Source organism: Eurypyga helias, unplaced genomic scaffold, assembly GCF_000690775.1.
Source record: "Eurypyga helias isolate BGI_N326 unplaced genomic scaffold, ASM69077v1 scaffold10316, whole genome shotgun sequence".
NCBI lineage: Eukaryota > Metazoa > Chordata > Aves > Eurypygiformes > Eurypygidae > Eurypyga > Eurypyga helias.
The window spans coordinates 48,955-68,598 of NW_010254686.1; the positions used below are offsets into that span (position 1 = coordinate 48,955).

Below are 19,644 nucleotides of genomic sequence, written 5' to 3' on the forward strand. Positions count from 1 at the left end.
CAATTGCACAATTCTATAGGTTAAAATAACATTTGGGTTCTTTAGAACATACCTTATCAATAAGTATGCTGTTTCACACAGTAGTGCATTAAGTTTTCTTTACTTAGGTGATCTTGGATAAAAGCAGTGCACAGTCTTTAATCAACTGAAACATATTATTTATTAGCTTCAATCTATTACTTCTCTTAGAGTAAAGAAGAAGTGATGGCAGTACGGCTCCGTGAGGCAGACCGCATTGCAGCTGTGGCTGAACTCCAACAGCATATTGCGGAATTAGAAATCCAGGTAACAAGTGATGGGATTAAATGTATAACTTGATACTGTTTACTTTTTGTACTTCCTGGGTGTTTTTTTTTTCTTCCTCTGCTTTCTTTCCTTATTAAACTACTGTGAACACAAGGCACTGCATTGCAAATTGGGGAAATGCTGTGTTGCTGAATGTGCCTCCTTTATAAGCAAGGCCTTTTTCTTATGGGCTTACTTCTGAGTTGTTAATTGCTACGGTACAAGCACCATGCTATAAGGTAACACTCTTATATCATGACTTTGGTTTTTTTTGTCTTGTAATAGGTAATTTTTAGCAATTAATAGTTGAGAATGAAAACATCCTCTGTCCAAAAAACTGTACACATTTTGATTCCAGCAACCATTCTTCTCTGTGCTTATTGTTCTGCTATGGCCAGTATTGGAAGATTTATTGTAAAATTCTTACTTCCTTTATGTAAATCTTGAAACCCAGAATGTTAGTTACTGCTACCATGTCACTGTAGGATCTGAAGTTGCAACCTATGGCCTCTGTGTTGTTCCTTATGCTTTCAGTTCCTTTTGGAGCTTTCGCTGCTTCCTTGAGAGAACCATAAATGACTGTATTTTCTTGGCTTTGAGAAATCACGTCTTATTGTAGTCTGTCCTACCTATATGCATATACCATTGTCCTGTCTGAATTTTGCTGTGTCTATCTGCAAAGGTCGCCTTGGTTATTATTCCAAAGTTACAAGCTGGTTACTCTCTAGTTGAGGCGTTCTGTTTTGGTTGGTTTGGTTTTTTTTTTTAAACTGGTACTGCTGGTGCCTGTCTTCCCTTCGAAATCTTTCCTTCAAGGTGATGATTTTATTGTATTGCATCAAAGCCACCTTTTCACTGTGATTTCTTAACTATTTGCATCTTTTTCATCTCTTCATAAACAGAATGTACAAATAAATTTAATGGAGCTTGCCTGAAGAATTTTAATTTTGGATACTTTTCCTTTAGTGCAGCAGACACTATATTCTATTGAAAGATAAACCAATCATTTATTTTAATCACATAATGCTTAGATAATGCTGTGGTCAGTACATTAGAAATAGATAAGTACAGTGAGCATTGCATATGAATCATTTATCATCTAGTAAGATAACAAGAGAAGAGCTGAGTTTAGGTTAATCTTCTCCTGTTAGCATTTTACTAGAAAAAAGTTTAAAGGTTACTTCAAACAATGTGATTTCATAAGTGAGGAGCTTTAATTCTGCATTACTTTCACTTCAGCACAGACTTCAAAATGCCATCCTGCTTCCATTGTTTGACTGTTATGGGTCTACCAAAATGTACTCTAGTCTTGATTTTAGGAAATGAAGAAATTGTGAATCCCATAACGATCAATTGCTTTTTTTGTAGTTGCTTTTTTTGTAATGATCAGTAGCTGTTGCCCAATTAGCATTGTGCTCATTTCTTAATGTAAATACATCTATTGTTTGACTGAAAGCATCAGTTCCCAATAATTTTATAGCTGGCTAATACCTCCAAAGATTAAACTGTCCGTGTTTTGTTGTGATACTGCACTGTCTCATGTTTGGTGTTTATCCACATCATCTCTTCCTTTTCACAATTACTACTTTGCATGATGCAATCTTTAGTTACCGTTTTCCATTTTTCTCATATTCTAGGTGGCCTTGTTTTTTGTTTCCTACTAAAGTGCTTTTCAAGTTCCAATCTTTTGGTGTTCTTAGGTGGTCACCTATTAATGATGTCTTGCTCTGTAGTCTCTTAGTAAGGTTACTGATTTTCTGCAGAAACAAGAATGGCTGTGCTTGCTTCATCTCCAGCCTGGAGTATGAAGACATTCTGCAGCTGTGGTTCATGTTTCTAATTTAATGCGTTTGCCCTGTTGGGCTTTTGGTGAACTGTTGGTCTTAAACTTATACTAGCATGAAGTACAACCTGTTCAGTTGTGAAATACAGGTTTTGAGTGTTAACTGTATAAAGACATTGAAAACAACAGTGATTTAGTAGAAATAGGTTCCTTTTAATGTCGGTATATTTATTCTTGACTTTCTAGATGTGACTTGAAATGCTTTTACTGGGCTGTGACAGATTTTTGTTTTGTTTGTTTGGTGGGGGTAGTGGGGTGGTGGGTAAGATTCTGTAGGCAAATAGATATTTTTTGACCAGTGTGTTTTGCCAGCAAATATGAAACTTCCTATCAAAACTTCCTTTTTGGGTACTCATGCTCAAAGGCCTCTGAAACACCTGCACCAAAAAGAAGTAATAATGGAGTTGGAAAGCCTTAACCCAAAGCTTGTAAACTGCAAAACATGCAACTGATAATAGACGTTAAGCAAAAACTGCTTTTTAAGGAAATTGAAAATCTAGATAACTTCTTCCTCATTGGAGGAAGAGGTGCCTCACATTCTCTTCCGTTCAGCTTGTCACTGGAATTGCTGTGACCTATGTGGGGAGCAGAGGGCCTTTTAATCTGGACTTGCCTTAATGCCATGAAATGCAGTATTTAATACCATAAATACACTTGGCCAGTCTTGGGACGTAGGTGTCAGTCTCAAAGTAATTGTGCTTTTAACGTGTAGTATCACAAATAGGTCTGCTTGTCATGTTGTTTCAAAGCTGATAAAGATGAAGGGAGGAAGTTAGCTTACCACATAACCTTCCTTTTTTTTTTTTTTTAGGGGGATGGTGCTTTTCTAAGAATCTCTAGGGATTCAGTGCCAGGTCCATATGGTCCATAGCAATGCTTAACCTAAACTCTGTGGGTTTCTTTTAAATGTTCATGTAGGTGTAGGTGCAAGACACTGGTGTTAAATTTGTAACACAAAGTATCACTACTCCTACATAAGAACTGATCTGATGCTACACACACAAATGCTAGATTTAAATCACAGTTTCTGGGTCACTCTTAGTTTTGGTTAGTAATAATGGCAGAGGAGGAGAAGGAGATAGAACTCTAGCATTTAATAGTGGATGTAATTTTGCACAAGGTATCAGTTTATTATGATGTTAGGAAGTTATTTTTTATATATTCTAAATGTTGGCATATCTGGTCAGGCATTCAGTTCTTGATGCTAAACTTTTAAACTTTGGTGTAAACGTACTGAAGTACAAAGAACAGTCCAATACACGATGGATATTCTTAAACAAAAGAAATGTATGAGTTGTTCCTTAGCAAAAATAACATAAAATTGAAGGGTAACTGACGTTTAACTTATGTTGCTTATACCTAAGCCCCAGAAGTGACAAAGAAAAATCTTGAAGTTATGTACAAACAAAGGTTTACTTTGTCAGCCTTTGTTTTCTCCTCTATCCTCTCCTTATTTTTCTCTCACTTGCCAGTTCAGCTGATAAAACCCTTGGGAAGCAAGCATGACTTGGAAATATTTAGCAGGCTTCTGGGCTTTTAGCAGGACATTTAAGCACATTATTAACAAATAATGAATTTTGGATGGCTGGGCTGCTACTTTTTGTACCGCCACAGTGGGAATATTGAATCTCTCCAATATTACACGTTCTACTTTCTCACAAAGGTTAGAAGTTCACCTCCTATAACTAAATGACTTGTTCTGGCCAAGCTACGTGCGCTCTCTGACCCCTTCTGTCCCATCCTTTTGTTAAGATACAGAGAGCCAGGACTAAGGAATGGATATTGTCTCCCCTTATGTCTATAGTCAATCAGCAAAACCTCAGGTTTGTTTCCTCAGGGAATTAGTCTTCCTTGTTTTCAGCTGAACTGGTCTGATAGCTTCAAACTGCAACAAGCAAATGCTTTTAACTTCTTAATATAAGCCTTTAAAACACTAGCTTTTAGCTTGTGTATGCTTTCCTAAAGCTGCCAGGAAAAGTCTACCAAGCTTCACTACACTTGTGGCCTAATAGCAAGTGTTCCTTCTGATTGCATATGGCAGTCCTGTTGGTCCCTTGGTGGTGTTTTGTTGCAGTGGGTTTTTTTGGTTGTTTTTTTTTTTTTTTTAAAGAACCCTTCCCTGCAATAGTTGAAGGAAGGACAGGCAGCATGAGAGAAAAAGAGGCTTTAGAGGAATTCAGGCGAGGTGAAATCAGTTACACGCTGGTGTCAGTCACTGGTTAGGGTCAGGAGCATTAGGCCAGAGAAAGTGCAGACAGACTGAGGAAGCAGAGCTGGGTCAGCTGCAGTCTCTGCTCTTGCAGCTTAATCCCTCCCCCTCTGTTTCTAGCCAGGCTGGTGGCTTGTAGCTTTTCCTTAAAGTTACCCATGGCTGGTTTGGACTGGGGAGGTACAGAGCACACTTGTAAGATAGAAAACTGGGTTTAGGTCTGAGTAATCTTAAAAGCAAAAACTATGTAGAAGAATGAATTCTTCTCTCAGATTGATCTGGACAGGGGGTAACATCACTTCCTTCTGATGTGTTTCCTGGCAGATTCAGAGAATTTTGTCACATTTACCCTATCTCTAATCATGTCAAAGCTGCTTTGAGAACAACTGTAAAGGAAATCCATGATTGTGCTATTTCTCTCCCCCACGGTTTAAACTTTTCGTACTACTTCGTTAGAATGAAGCCTTTGTATGACCTCTGTTTAATAACTTTTCCACGTACTGACTGTTGAGTAAAGAAATTGTTTCCATCTTTTCAAATTACAGGAAACTTTTTTTTTTTACTCTTATCAATAGTGGTGTGTGATGTTAGTGATGTGTTTTTTGAAAGTCTAGAATGAGTCACTGTAAAGTCACTGAAAGGACACTAGTTACCACATTTACCCTTCTGAATAAACTTAATTTACATTTTTAACGCAGTGTCTTTTGCCACAGAGTAAAAATTTAACAGCTTTCCCTGAAAAGAGGCTGGGACAGATTGTTACCAAGTCAGTATTTCTTAGTCACATGAAGTCAAATTAAGGGTGTTAGGGCAATGTCCTACACTCTAGGCATTTTTTGTTAAGATGATACACTGTTATCTGAGGAACAGTAACTATCTGGTGAGCCTGGATTTTGGCTGCCTGTAAAACCTTTGGTTTTGTGTTTTTAAGATTGCAGTTATTCAAGTGAAGACAACCATAGATGATTTCATATTATTTAAAATGGCCAATTTTCTTGTTGACATGTATTTATCTTCCTACTCTGTGATGACCATGAAGAGTGTTTTAGAAAACTTCACTTGTGCTCCTCTTGAGATGAAACACCTGCACCTGAAATTTGATTATATGCATCTTCTTTATCTTACACTTAGACTTTTCTTGGTTGAGCAGCAAAAGCAATTTTAAAGCCTCGAGAGTGTTCTGTGTGGTTTCCAGTGATTTATTTACTTATTATTTAAACTTTGTTTTATTATGACTACTATAGTTGATTTTTTGGGGTCTGTCCTCGTACTCTTGTGTTGCCAGTTGTGCACCCTGGTCCTATGCTGATTGAGTTTGGAAGGTCTCTACATGCTCAGTAGTTCTCAGTAGGCATCAGGTGTGTTTCTTGAGACTAACTGCTGCTTCTTTTCAAGGTACACAAAAGCTGTTTTTCTCTCAAAGGCAGCCAAAGAGGTATTTAAGTAACCTGAATCTCAACTGATACTTCCTGGTGGGCAGAATTTTTCCTCATTCTAAGAAGTGAGTCTTGGGGGAACAGATTCCCGCCCCCCCCCAAAAACCCCAGGAGCTCCAGTGTAGTTCTTGGTAGGCATGCAAGTACAGTAACTCTGGTACTTCAGGGCAGGATGAGAGCTGAGAGCTTCCAAAACTGAAGGGCCTAAGTGAGTTCTGGTTTCGTAGCTGTTTTTTCAGTGTGTAGGGCTCATTTCCAGCTCCACTGCCCATGCTACTCCCTCTCTATACACAACCTCTGAGGCAGGAGGTTGTGTTGCATATTGGCTCCTTTTCCTTGAGCAGAGGTGATACCTGGCCACTGGAGTGTTTGTTTCCCTGTTAGAGGGTTTTCTGTTCGTGCTGGTGGAGCTGGTCTGTTGGAAGAGATGGTAAGATTGGGGGAGTGACTAATCTTCAAAACCAGCGAAATTAAGATTATGGATCTTTAATTATGATGTAACACCAACTGGCATTACTTTCCTAAAAACCCTTCTGGGAAGAAAAGGTAAGCACTGCAGTGGTGCCAGTATGCAGAAGCAGTACCCCAGGAAAGAGATGTAGAGGTTCAGTCACATATGACTGCAGTTGTGTTAAACAAAATTCCTAGATTCCAGAAGTGGCTTGTTTTCATTAATTGCTATTGTGATCATACTAATACTTTGCTTAGTCGTATGTTATCTGGCTTTTTCACTGTGTGTTCGTTTAAAACTTAAAACGGCTGTTACTTGCCCAGAGACCAGCTATTCTTCCTGTGTCGTGACCTCCCCAAATACCACAGATTTTCTGTAACAGGGCTCCCCCTCAAAAAAAACCAAAAACAAAAACCCAAACCAACAAGCCACATCCTACGTGTATAATCTTAGATTAAAAAAACAAAAATGCTAATAGCTTATGCTGTTTCCTATTAAAAGGTGTGATGTTCATGCCTTAAAGACTTCCAAATTGTAAGCGGACTCTTAACATCCACTTCTGAAGCAGTACAGTTGGTCTGTGTGTTTTCTTCAGAAGTACAAAACTACTCAAGCGCAATATAAAACCAATGCAGAGTGAAATTCCCAGTTCCTACCAAAGTAAATGCTACAGTAGGAAGCATTCCATTAAATAACTCCAGCTACATGGAAGCAATTTTTCTTATGTCAGTGGGGCTGTCTAGTAACTTCTGGTGTGGCCTCATCTTGAGCAGTGTGGGCAGTTCTTGGACCCACAATTCAAGAAGGCTGTGAAAGGTCCTTGAATGCATCGAGAGGAGGGCAACAAAGCAGGTGAAAGGGCTGGAGGGAATGTCCTGTGAGGAGCAGCTGAGGAGTCTGGGTTTGTCTAGTTTGGAGAAACGGAGGCTGAGGGGCAATCTCATCACTCTCTACAGCTTCCTGAGGAGGGCAAGTGGAGGAGGAGGTGCTGATCTCCCTGGTATCCAGTGATAGGATGTGTGGGAATGGTTCAAAGTTGCATTGGGGCAGGTTCAGACTAGACATCAGGAAGCATTTCTTGACTGAGAGGGTGGTCAAACAGTGGAACAGGCTTCCTAGGGAGGTGGTTGATGCCCCAAGCCTGTCAGTGTTTGAGGCATTTGGACGATGCCCTTAACATCCTCTACCTTGGTCAGCCCTGAATTGGTCAGGCAGTTGGACTAGACTGTCACTGTAGGTCCCTTCCAACTGAAATAGTCTGTTATAAGGAAGCTGGACCAGTTTGCAGCCAGCCCACATGAAAATGTAATTTAATGGAAACAGAAACCCTTAAACTTCTAAACGTTTTTAAAAATTGAAAGTTAAAACCAGATTCAGAATATAGAAGGGCCTTGAGCAGAACAGCCAGCTCCCTTTTTCCATTAGTGGTTTAACAGAAGGCAGTTTTTACGTCCTCTGCCCTTGAACATCCTTAGCATTTAAAAAAGCTGAGATTAATTTGTTTAAGCTGTGAAAGACTTGCCAAATCAATCCATCCTAAAGGTTTGTATTTTTCAGCACATCTGCTTGGCTCAACACTTGAAGCAAGAAGATAGCAATAATAGCCTTCTATCTTGTCAATTGTAATATCATCAAGTGTATCCTGAATGTGGGCTCCGACCTCCCTGGCTGCTGGGATTGGACCATGGGGAGTGCAGATTTCTGCCCTTTAGGCAAGTTCCCCAACTCCAAGTTATCTTTCCATCTCAGTAGCTGAGCTTCCATCTGCCATAGCTGGTTCGTAGGCTGAGGTGACTGAGGCCACAATCCATACCTGACAGATTTCTTCCTACCTCAGTGTGGAAACCTTTTCAACATACACTGTTGGACCCTTGGGAGGAAACATTAGTGTATCTGTTCTTTAGAGGGTTATGATACCTGGAAGCAAAATGAAGGATAGCAGCAGTAGAACGGGAAGAATGGAACATGTGCATCTCCAGAGAAGTAAATGAATGATAGAGGGCTAGAGTTGTTCCTGGAAGATTATCTTCAGTTGCCCTGCAGCACATCAATTAGCTAAATGAATGCAGCAGCCATATCCTGCAGATAGTGGGCTGGAGATGAAATCTGCAAGAATCCATCAGTGTTATCGGCTAGGGTCCTTACCTTTTCTTTCAGTTCCATTCAGTACCTCTTGTGTCTTCACTTTTCAGTTTCTATCCCACTTTTGTGTCACCTAGGTAATTCCCTGTCCCTGTGTTTCTTAGCCAAGCCTAAGTCACGTTCTGAACAAAGAACAAATGTTAACTCTGATATTCACCTCAGTTGCCTCATGACTAGACCAGTCTCAAGTTAGAAATGACATCTATATAATATGGCATTGTATTTGAAAGAGAAAAATCCAAGCTGGAGCTGCTCAAGCTGTCTTAATTAAGCTACTAAATGAAACTTGAACAAAATCCTTTGTGCAGTTTCCATGTGTGTGGATGAATGTTTGGAGCACGAGTGTGCTTGGTCTCTCAGGGGTTTTCCCAGTGGCATATAGCTGGGTTTTGGTGCTAATCTGATGTCATCTAGAATTATGGTGTACAAGTGGGGGTCTGACCTGCGTGTGCGAAGAACATAGGGTTTGTTTTGCAGTGGTGGAGGCTTCCGCTCTCTCAAGATGCATATGCACCGACAAAGCTGCTTAAAACAGGCTCTAGGGTGATATTAAGATAACTTGATAAAAACATAAGAAATCGCTTTTTATGATAATCAGGATATAATGGATAATGTGTCATATAATCGAGGGTAGGTTGAGAAGCAAAACTAGAACGATGGGGTTTTTGGGAGTGAGTGTTCTTTGTTACAGATACTAACAGGTAGTAGGCAAAGCTGTCAGTGTTGCTTTCTGCCTCGTTAAAAGGAACTGCCTTGTTGAAGTTTTTACTGCCAACAGTTTTAATTTTTGACTTCCGTCCAGCTGCCCTAATGAAAAACTGGTGTTGGAGAATGCTACTACCAAATTCAAGTTGCTCACACTGAAATTTGCCTTTGATTAACAAATGCTCATCAGAAGCTGGAAACTCCTAGTAAGTAATTAGAACTTAATGCAAGTGGGAAATGTGACTGCAAAGTGAAGCCATTTTGCAGATCATAGTAATTCTTTATATGAAAATAAATATATGTACTGATGAGAAATAGCAATCTTCTCACAGTTTTAAAGAATGTTGAGTAACTTAAAGATCATAATCTGACAGACCAAACTACTTTTTATAAGTGTTTTGGTTCATTTGAAATATTTAAACTTTCAGCCATCTGCTTATTATTTATTTTCTAAATTAGATTATTTTAATAAGAGTTGAAAAATACTTTAATGCTCTAGTGTCTGACCCCTGTGTGTTTTCCAGTGGTTTGCAACTGCACCTGGATGAGTGTATTTTAAATAACTAACTTAATGGCATGATCAAGGTAGCTTATTAAGAAAAAAGACTTTGCTGTTGGTCAGAGATGAGCAGCAGCCTTGAAGATGACTCTGTTACCTTGTCCTAAAATTTCTCCGATGTTCTCCTTCCAATTTTACCCACCGTAGGCAGACTTGGTAGCTTACAGCACATGGGCTTACTTTGTTAGCTAGAAATATCTGATTTCTGTTGCAGCCAGTTGAAAGGATCAGCTTCTGACCTCTAGTGTTTTGAATGTTGCAAGAGGAAGTTACAGCAGGACTTTCCTTTGAAAAGCGTGTTTGTAGAAAATGACACTGCAGGGTTCCTTTTTTGTCCTAAGTGCTTTTTTGAGAGTTGTGAGCTCTACAAAATCTAAGTTCTGAAAGGAAAACTGAAACTTCTTTGCTTCTCACTAGTAATGAGGATCTTGCTTACACCCTACATTCAGCTCCGACTGATTGGAGTCGGAATCAGCTCTTCCTTGAGCAAATTTACACGTCGGATTATTCTGCGATATCTGCATGAGCTTTACAGTGTTGCTTGTGGAATAAAAAGTAACAATGACACCACTTAAATATAATGAAAGTGTGTAACTCCCAATATGGTATACACTAGCAGCTTCCAGCTGTTTGTGCAGTGCCAAACTGCAGCCAGTAAATGCTATTGCTTCTGCTCTTAGTTCATACCGACTGAACTTGGGAATGCTTGTTTCCAGTCCTTTTGGACATCCGTGTAAGTTTAGCTATTTATTACTTTTGTTTAAAAAGGGCTATGGTACCTATCTTCTGTTTAACAGAAAACCTTGCTTTAGTCTTGCTTTTTGTTACTATAGTGTATGGTTACATAGTAACTGGGAGTCCATAGAACAAGAGGCTTAAATGGAAAAGTCAGGTTTCAAACAGAGGGAAGGGGCATAGACAAGCATTTCTCCCATATATTCCTGCTACCACAAGAGATGGGGTCACTCTCGTTGCCTGAAATCTTTGTGTCGAACAGCAATGAAGCTGCTTCTGTACGTAGATGTAAACAGCATTATTTTTGGTCTGCCGGTTAGGTTGCTTCTGTTAGGGTTTCTCCAATACCAATAGTTATCCTTTTAAAGGGAGATGGTGGGTTTGGGTTTTCTTTGCGTTTTCTTTTAACCTATTTAGGATAGTGACAATTAGTAATGTTAATACTAAATTTTTTGTGAATTTGAGCCATAGGTTGTGTTGGAAACTAGGTTCAATATGGAATTATACACTAAACGATCTAGCACCTCCATGATGCAGACTCTGTGAAATAATAGTGAAAATGACAAAGTTACTCTCTAATATTGGAAGGTGTACCTTGCTGCAAGAAAAATACAGTCTGAAATTGGTGAAGTGGCTTTGAGAATGTCAACGCTGACAGTGCTCAAGGTTGGTTTGGGAGGGGGTATATTTCCCTTCTCCTTACATCCTGGTGCATGCTGTGTTCTGATGTTGGTATTTCAGAGGATGTTTTAAAAGAAGCTCTCTGTTAAGGCATTTTGCCTCATACTTTGAAGAACAGTTGACACCTTTCATTCTGAAAGGTATTTAAATTGTATTTGCAAGTGACTTTGAACTTTCCTGTTGTGGAAACTGTTTTCTTTCTTCAAGTATAATTAAAACCAGCAAAACAAGCTGTAGTCAGGAACAGCAGATATTCCCATTGTATTTGTATTTGTAATGTATGTAATAGGTTGATTGTATGTGATGCACAGTCAAGGTCAAGATTTACATAAAATCAAGGTGCTTCTGCTCTCTACAGCTGGTGGCTGCTTCAGAAATTACTCAGCTGGAAAAAACAAACAAACAACGAAACCCAACACTGTTCTTGACTTACTAGTAGTAAACTGAAAACATGGGCTGCCTTCTCCGTCAAAGGTGGCTATTTATCTCCGATCTGCCAAGTTTGGCTCAGTCACGTTAGACTTCCCTTTAGAGACAAACTGAAAGTTAGTGTTGCAGACATTCAGGTGTCATCTGACACCTTCTTGAGCATCTTGAGACTTAGGTGCTGCATTTGGCTGAGGTATGAGGGGAGTTTCGCATTCCTCTTCATCTCTGCCCTTTTTTACCTGCCAGTTTTCCCTGTACCTCTTACAGTGTTGGTGCTAGGGGACATACCTCTCTTCACTTACGTTCTCCGGAAGTGCTGTATGATAAACGCCACAATATTTTATATGTTACAACCTTTTCTTTTTAGGGTGAGGAAAAAAGCTTGTCATGTGTTGTGTTTCCCAACACGTGTCCTACAATGCAAGGAAAGACAAAGGGAAATTCCTCTTTACTAAATGAGAATTTCAAATTAGTGAAAATAATGTACACTGAGATGTTCCATATATTGATGATAATCTGTACGAATGCTTTAATAAATTGCATATGCTACCTCATGGGCATTGGATGTGAATTTGACCTGTGAAGCTCTCTTAAATCTTCACTTTCCTCCATAGAATCATGCCTGTACTGTGGTTGGTACTGAGTCAACTTGGTCTGAGCTACTGACACCCCGTGGTACCTGCTGTACCTTCAACCAGATAAAAAGTGCTGGATGGTGTCTGTGAATAGCTTCTGTTAATGCCAAAAATACGCAGACAGTTAAAATAAGGTTTTTTTAATATGGTATATCTGTGACTAATTTGAGTAAGATTGTTTGGTTTTTTAACCAAAACAGAAAGAAGAAGGAAAAATTCAAGGACAGCTTAATAAGTCTGATTCTAACCAGTACATCAGAGAACTGAAAGATCATATAGCTGAGCTGCATCATGAGGTAAGTGATAAAATACTCTTGTCTCTGATCACTTGCACCTTTTGTCCTGTCTTTCGCCTGTAGCAGGTTTTGCTTGTCTAATAGTTATTGCAGCTGCAGTACCTGATTTTGCCAACATATGTTATTTTAAATGAATGCAATAAAACTACCTCCTATACATGACTCTTGCCATTGTCTTGGGATGTAGGAGGACAAAAAATTGTTTAGTTACCTGATTTGACATAAAAAGAGATCAGCATTTATATTCCCCTTTGGTGGTTTTCTTAATTTCACGAGTATTTCACTGTGGTGCCATTTACTGCATTTGCTGCAGTGTGCATGAAAATAAGCTCCTTTGTCTTTATTTGCAACAGCTTTTAAGGCTAATTTAGTTAGAAACTAAACTGCATTTGTGCAAGTGAAGAGTCCACGTGTAGATTTTCTTGTTCTTGGTGTCGTGAGGATCTTTTTTGTGTGGTAGTATACTGAGATTGCTTAAAAAGAAAAAGGATGTTTGCCTAATATCAGTTAACAGATTTTTAAGTTTTAAACTGCCAAAACCTTCAACCTATGAAATTTCTGTCTTCAAACTTCCTTGCTGTACTAGTGTTGTAGTAACTTTCTGTTAGTTAAAAAGATGAGAAGGTCCTGCAACCGAAATGGCTTATGTAACTGCTGTGCTCATTGGCTCATTTCAGTTACTCCTGCGTTGTGAAGAAATGCCTTTACCTAATACTACACTGTGTGCACAGTGCCCGCTCATCTTTGCATTGTACTCTGCTTCTGTTTCCCTGCTCCTCCTAACACTCAACTCTGATAGCGTTGCCTAAAACTCTGGGGTCGTAGAGCAATACAACTGAATTATTTGTCCCTTTTTGCTTTTCTTAAAGAAAGGATGTGTGTCTTTAGCTATTGTTTTCATAACCATCTCAGTGGATTTGACCTTTTAGGACCGATCCCTTGTGAATTATAACATAGTGGGGAACCTTGGAATGCTGTCTATGCTATAGATTGAGGATAGTTTCTAGGGCCATCAGTCCAGCATCTTTACTAGTCATTAAGCTTGCTTAAAAACAAATTTAAAAAATCAATAACCTGGTGTTTTCCATTAAAGGGCTATAGTTACCTTGCTCTGTTCCTTATGAAAGTAAGATGCTTGTAGAATTACTAGAAAGCTGTAGGTTTTGCATGATAAAGGCACCGTATCAACTTTTTCTTCTGCTCAGTGTAGGTTTAAAAGGTAAGAAACCGCTGCTTTGAAGGAAAAGTAGAACTGCTGTTGGAAAGCTGTTGCCTAACTTTCTCTGGACAAACATTTGTCATATGCCTGGCTGAGCAAATTGACTGTCATGAAGGCATACGGTTGTGTATGTGTTTTCATGTGTGTCAGTTTATGTGGGCAGGCTGGAATGAAGATGAGGTTCGTTAGCTCACAGAACAACGATAATTCTGAGTAACACCGGTGATTCCTAAACACTTAAGTCTAAATAAATCTTTATTAGCATTTCAATTTGATTGAAAGAAAGTATCAGCTAGGGAGAACCTGGATTTTGACAATGATAGAGTAATTCCATGTAGAAGAGCACTCCTCTTCCATCTATGTGCTTTGTTGCAGCTTAACTTTTCATTTCCAAACTAAGTAAACATTGTAGGAACGAAGTATCTCATTTAGGATAGATACAAACACTAGGGAGAAATTCTGTATGTAGTAGCCAAGTTCTACCTCAACCGTTTCCGAATGCTTCGTTCCAAGGAGTTTCTTAAAGCCTGCAAGTCCTTGTTTACTAATGACTTTTTTACCCTTACTGTGACATATCTATTTGTCGAGTTTTTAAATTAAAAAAAAAAAAGGAAGCAAACTAATGCCTTATGCACAATCCTTTATTTTGAGCGTAACCTTGTGTTAGCTCAAAATCAGCCCAGCAGGTTAAATCTGAAATTTATGTAGTGTTTATAGGTAAGTTGGGACTAATAAATAATAATTAGGTCTTGGATTAATGTGGGTGCTAAGTAATGAACTGAAATAGCAAAATCTGAATAAAACAGCAATAGGAAGATGCAAAAATGCTTGTCCTCATCTGCTAAATATTAGGATTAGTATAATTTAGTCAATACCAATTAAACCAACTTTTCTACATGTGCACGGAAAGTGTCTTCATGTGTGGATCCATTAATGGCCGTGGCTTTTGCTTTTTGGCTAGCTGCTTTTAGATTTGACTTCTGCAAAAGCTAAAGGAAACGTTACAAACTTGCAAATTCATCTTCCTGAAGATAGGGTGATGGTGTATGTCGCATGCTGACCACAACCTCCCAACTGGTTAACATGTAAAAGACAGGGGTAAAGGAACAGAATTCTTGGTGACCGCATGGTTACCATCCAATATATTGTAATTGTGGGACTTCAAACTGGATGTAACTTAATGCCGAAGTTGTAGTTTGAGGTAGGGGTGGGATGGGGGCGTGTGAAACAAGATTTGGTGTCTTGGCATGACCATCAGTTTTGACGCCACTTATTGCACTTTTGGTTTTTCTCTCCAGTACTACGTAGTTTGCATCAGAAGAGTTGCAGGTTCTCCATCTGAAGGATGGAATGAAATAATGAATAGCTCCTATGTTGAATACAAGTAATTGCAAACTAAGTCTATATTCTGGCCTTCTGATAAACATTATTTCCTGTCTTTGGCCAGAGGTCTGACTGTGTGTGTTCTGTATCCGTGGAACCTGGAGGAGCTAGATATTTTAATTCTGTCCTGTGATATGATCCATCAGATGCCAGTGGTACCAAGATGTGGTAACAGACAATCCATCCTAATTGCAGGGTTCCAGTGAAAGGTCTACTACTGTTCCATCGATGCTGCAAGCCAGGCTAGTAGTAGCCACAGAAAGGGCAAACCTAGAACACAAGTAAGGAGCACCAGAGAAGGGCAGAGAGAGGGTCGCTATTACTGCCCAGGGTCTAAAGCTGAATCCTCTCCACTAAGAGAGGAGGGGTGTTACTACAGCTCAGGTGCAACAGCTTGCTGCTGTAACACCTCTTGACTCTGTAGTGGAAGAAAATTTGACCCTTGGATTTTGGCTACATCTCTCACCTGCTCCGATGTGGTAACCTAAATCACCTACATATCAGAACTCTGCGTGTAACTTCAGGTGATTAATTTTATTTTTAAAAAGTTGTATACTTTTAAAAGCTTCCAACCAGCTGCACTTTGTTGTAATCTGAGTCTCTTGATTAGTTTTGGTCTTCCTTTGCTGAGCTCAAAATTCTGCGTGTGTCTTAAATATGGTGCAGCTTGCTACCTAAAGAATAAATTTAACCTGTTTTTTATTACTCATCTGGCAATAGTAATGCTACAGTCAGTCTTCAAATCATATTACAAGAAGGCTTACTCCTAGCAAATTGAAGTCGTTGTGGTCCTGTTAATGAGTAAAACTGCACCTGGAAATCGGTAGTAGGGCACCCAGAACGGAACCAATTAGGCACATTGCTATTAAATGTACAAGGTAAATTATATATAAAAAGATGATCTTTTTTTCTTACCTTAAAATAACTAGAAATGGAAGTAGTATATTGTTTTTTGGTTTCTTCTAACAAGATACTTGCCTGATCCCTCTTACGCCTAACTGGTGGATTTCTGCAGTATGGTAGGCTGAAGTGCATATTAACTACTTCACAGTAGGTCTTCAAACTTGTATTTGATTAACGCTTCAGGAGAGCAAACGGACAAAAGCTGAAGCTTTGAGAACACTGTAACAAGACTTGTTGTAGTCGTCTGCTCTATGCACACTACCTTAGATCCACTCACATACAGCTCTGTCTTTGCACTAACTTGAGTACCCAAATATAGGTTGGAATCCAAATATTTGACATAATTTCCATTACAGTGTGCAATGCTGAATTCATACTGAAATTCCTCAGTGCAGCCATAACCTCACTCAGAGTTCACATATATGTAAATCAATTATTATTAACTTGCAATTTTAGCTTTAGTGAATAGTCATTCCTACGTTCAATCCCTAAAAAGTTACTGACAGTTATCCTTTAGTCTTTTACACAACCTATCAACGTTTGAAGAACAACTGGTCCATAATGAAAGGACACTCAGACTACAGTATTTCTAGTTAACCGACAGCTAATCCTGTGAGAAATTGTGTGTATTGAGTGTCAGATTAGTGCTGTGCTGTTTTCTTTCTTACTGGTGGAGTTGCTTTATTTGGCACAGAGTTGACAGGCGTTTATGCCTTATGGCTGTATTGTTGAAGGCTGAAACTAGTGTGAAAACACAAGATTTTGAGGATTGCCACAGATTCAAACAGGAAACCATGGTGTAAACTTCTTTCAGAGTGTTTAATATGCCGAAGACTTAGATTCTCTGCTTTCCTTTTCAGAATTCTGCGTCCCATTGCCGTTTGTTCTTTTCATTAATTGAAGTCTTTCCACCTAGCATTTTCTTTCTTCCCCGGTTTTCCTTGCTTTCATAAGGCTATCTCTACAGCGTTCTGGACTACTTCGAGCTTAGAAGGCTTTTAACCTAAAATGCTTTTCCATTGTGCAGCCCTGACAGGCTGCAGCTTCTGTGAAGCAACTTGGTTACTGTTGCCCTGTCTTTTGGCCGAAGAGAAATAAGGTCTGGCGAGCGCTGTCACTTGACCTTATGGTTAATATGCCCTAGCTGGTGTAACATAAACAGCACGAGTGTACAGGCCCTGCAAGATTTGTACCGTGGGTTACGTATTCTCAGGCTGCACAGGGAGTGCTAGCACTTCACGGAAGTTGCCTTTGAGTAGGCACTGAAATGGTAAATGAAAGCAGCTTTTGTGAAACACTTTTGCTCTTCAAGAGTATCCCACTGCAGTAGGTAGTTACCATATGTGGAAAAGAATACAGAGAAAGTTCGGACTCTTACAAGTTTCCATTAAGTTAAGTTGAAGGTTTAAGAAAAACGAAGATAAATCTTGAACTAGCTGTTACTCATTTCAATATAAATCACATACTGGGGAAAAAAAAAGGAGGTTCATTGTAGTTTGCCACTCAACTTTTAATTCGAACCGAATGGAATTAAATAATTTATGAACTGCTCAAGTTCTGCATTTCATGCACTACCCCTCTGTACATGCAGTGCCTTACGTACATTACACAGCAGCTGCCTCTGCTTCCTGTTGGATGTTGCAAGGCTGGTATGTGTTACCTAGATTACGGGAGTGGTACCAAAGATTAGAATTGACGTGCTTACCCACAAGCTACACTGGCAGACCACAAGACACCTTGGGAGACAAAAGCAAGTGGTTTCCAGTCTTTCAGACTTTGTGATTTAGGACTGAAGTGCTTACGTTTAAATTGTATTTCCAGCGAAACTTTGTGAAGTTTCTTTGTCATAGTGCTAGCTGGGTTTTGTGTCTCTTGGAATGCCTTACTGAGTTTGTTTTGCTGTTGAATTTCAGTTTCTTATTTAATGTAGTTTGTGTTAATCTTATGGCAGTTTTCATATTAAAAGCTAACTTCTGCCTCAGATATACTCAAGTCCACAAAAACAAGCAGCCCTGACAATTGGGGATTGTGGAGTATTATTCCATAAGGCTATGATTCTACCATGTGTTGGCCATCTGCATTAGGGGACAGCTTTATGAAGGGGAGCAGCAACGTACAGAAACCTAATGCTTCCTTCACTTAGCATGCATTTTTTTCCGTAGAAAGCAGGAAGATGGCGCCATTTTTAACGATGTTTTCCTATAATTGAGGGAGCCAGTAGTTGTTTTTAGCTCAGAAGCAGCTGAAGAATACTCAGAGCTTAGTGATGCTTTTTTTTTTTTTGACAAATTATTTGGCATTTTTGACATACAAAATATTCTTTATAATCCTGGCACCTTGTGCTCTTGATCTATATTATTAGATAAAATGTTTCAGACCTCTGTAGAGCCAAGGAGACTTGTCAGGGATAGAAGGTGCTTTCTGGGAATCTATCTGCAATTTTTCTTAGATTTGAGTAGAGCTTTCAAAAGATACTGGCATGTTTCTTTCCTGTATCTCTTGCCTTTCCTAGAGGATACAAATAAATAACTGAATTAGGATGTGACTGAACTAATGCTAAAAGCATAATAAACACAGAGTTACTAAGGAAGGTAACTGAAGCAAAATAACAAGTTTTGAAATAAACTGACTTGTTTCTTTGTGCCATTGCTGTGACTGGAGCATTATTATTCTGCCAGAAGAGTGTTCTTGAGGCTTTAAAAAAGCTATAATAGTAACTTTAAGTGAAATTCTGGTGATTAAATTCTTGCTTCTTGACAATGCAGAAAAGGGAGGGTTTTTAAAAGTATCTTCCATTTTCAGTATCTGTAAACTTGATGGCTATTTGAAGAAGTAGTGACCACTAGTTTACTACTCTTCCATTCCCACATACACACAGGTTATCTAGGACTGAATCTGGTATTATGTTTTAAGAACCTAATGCAGTCAGTAGGATTCTGATACAGGTGCTATCTTATGGTCTGATCTTTCTCCTGGGGAGCTAGCATTTTAAGATTGGCCTAATGAAAAGAGATATAAAAGTTGGAGATTAAATACTATGCTCTTAAGAGATTTTGCTTGCGTAAATATAATTCAAAACACTTTAAGTAATTACTTTGAGGATAAATAATGCATAAGTTATGACCAAAGGAGTAATTGGTAATATGGCTAAATTTCGGATACACTTTGCAGCTTGGGTTAGCTTTCTAGGCTTTCACTGATGAAACTAAAATGGAGAAGGGAAAACAAACCATAGCCATCAGTGTGAAGGATTAAAAAAACCCCACCCATGTAGGCCACATCATACAACACCTAAAAATAAGATTCAATGCACTATACGACACAGGAGAAGAGTTTAAATGACACTAACAGTTCCTTTAGTCTTAAATACCATAAACTTGTAAGGTAGGTAGGCTGTGTTTAAAAGCTGTCAAATTATTTCCTTGGTGTTTTTTTATTATTATTTTTATTAACCAATAATCTTAAATTGGTAGGCTAGAGTGAGTGGTTCTGGTCCCCAGCACACTTTACTCCAGGCTGTTCCCTAAGGAGATGTAAGAATATCTTTACAAGCAGCTAAATGATGACTCCTACATCGGCCATAGATGAGCACAAGATGATGCTGCTACTTGTGGCCCACTGGAGTGTGGTATGAGGTGGGTTGGCTGCTTCTGGCAGCATTCCTAGCTCCTGTTTCTCTCACAATAATATCATCTGGGCTTCACGGTGGGATACCAGCAGGAAGCGTTACTCC

General features: G+C 39.0%; 1 protein-coding gene across 1 annotated transcript in view; it reads left to right on the top strand.

Moving 5' to 3' along the window:
- Nucleotides 1–19,644, top strand: part of EVI5 (ecotropic viral integration site 5) — a 69,868-nt gene that overhangs the window by 36,563 nt on the left and 13,661 nt on the right. The window contains exons 17-18 of the mRNA XM_010153092.1: nt 190–285; nt 12,311–12,406. Of these exons, the coding sequence (XP_010151394.1) occupies nt 190–285; nt 12,311–12,406 (192 nt within the window). The remainder of the gene's footprint in view (nt 1–189; nt 286–12,310; nt 12,407–19,644) is intronic.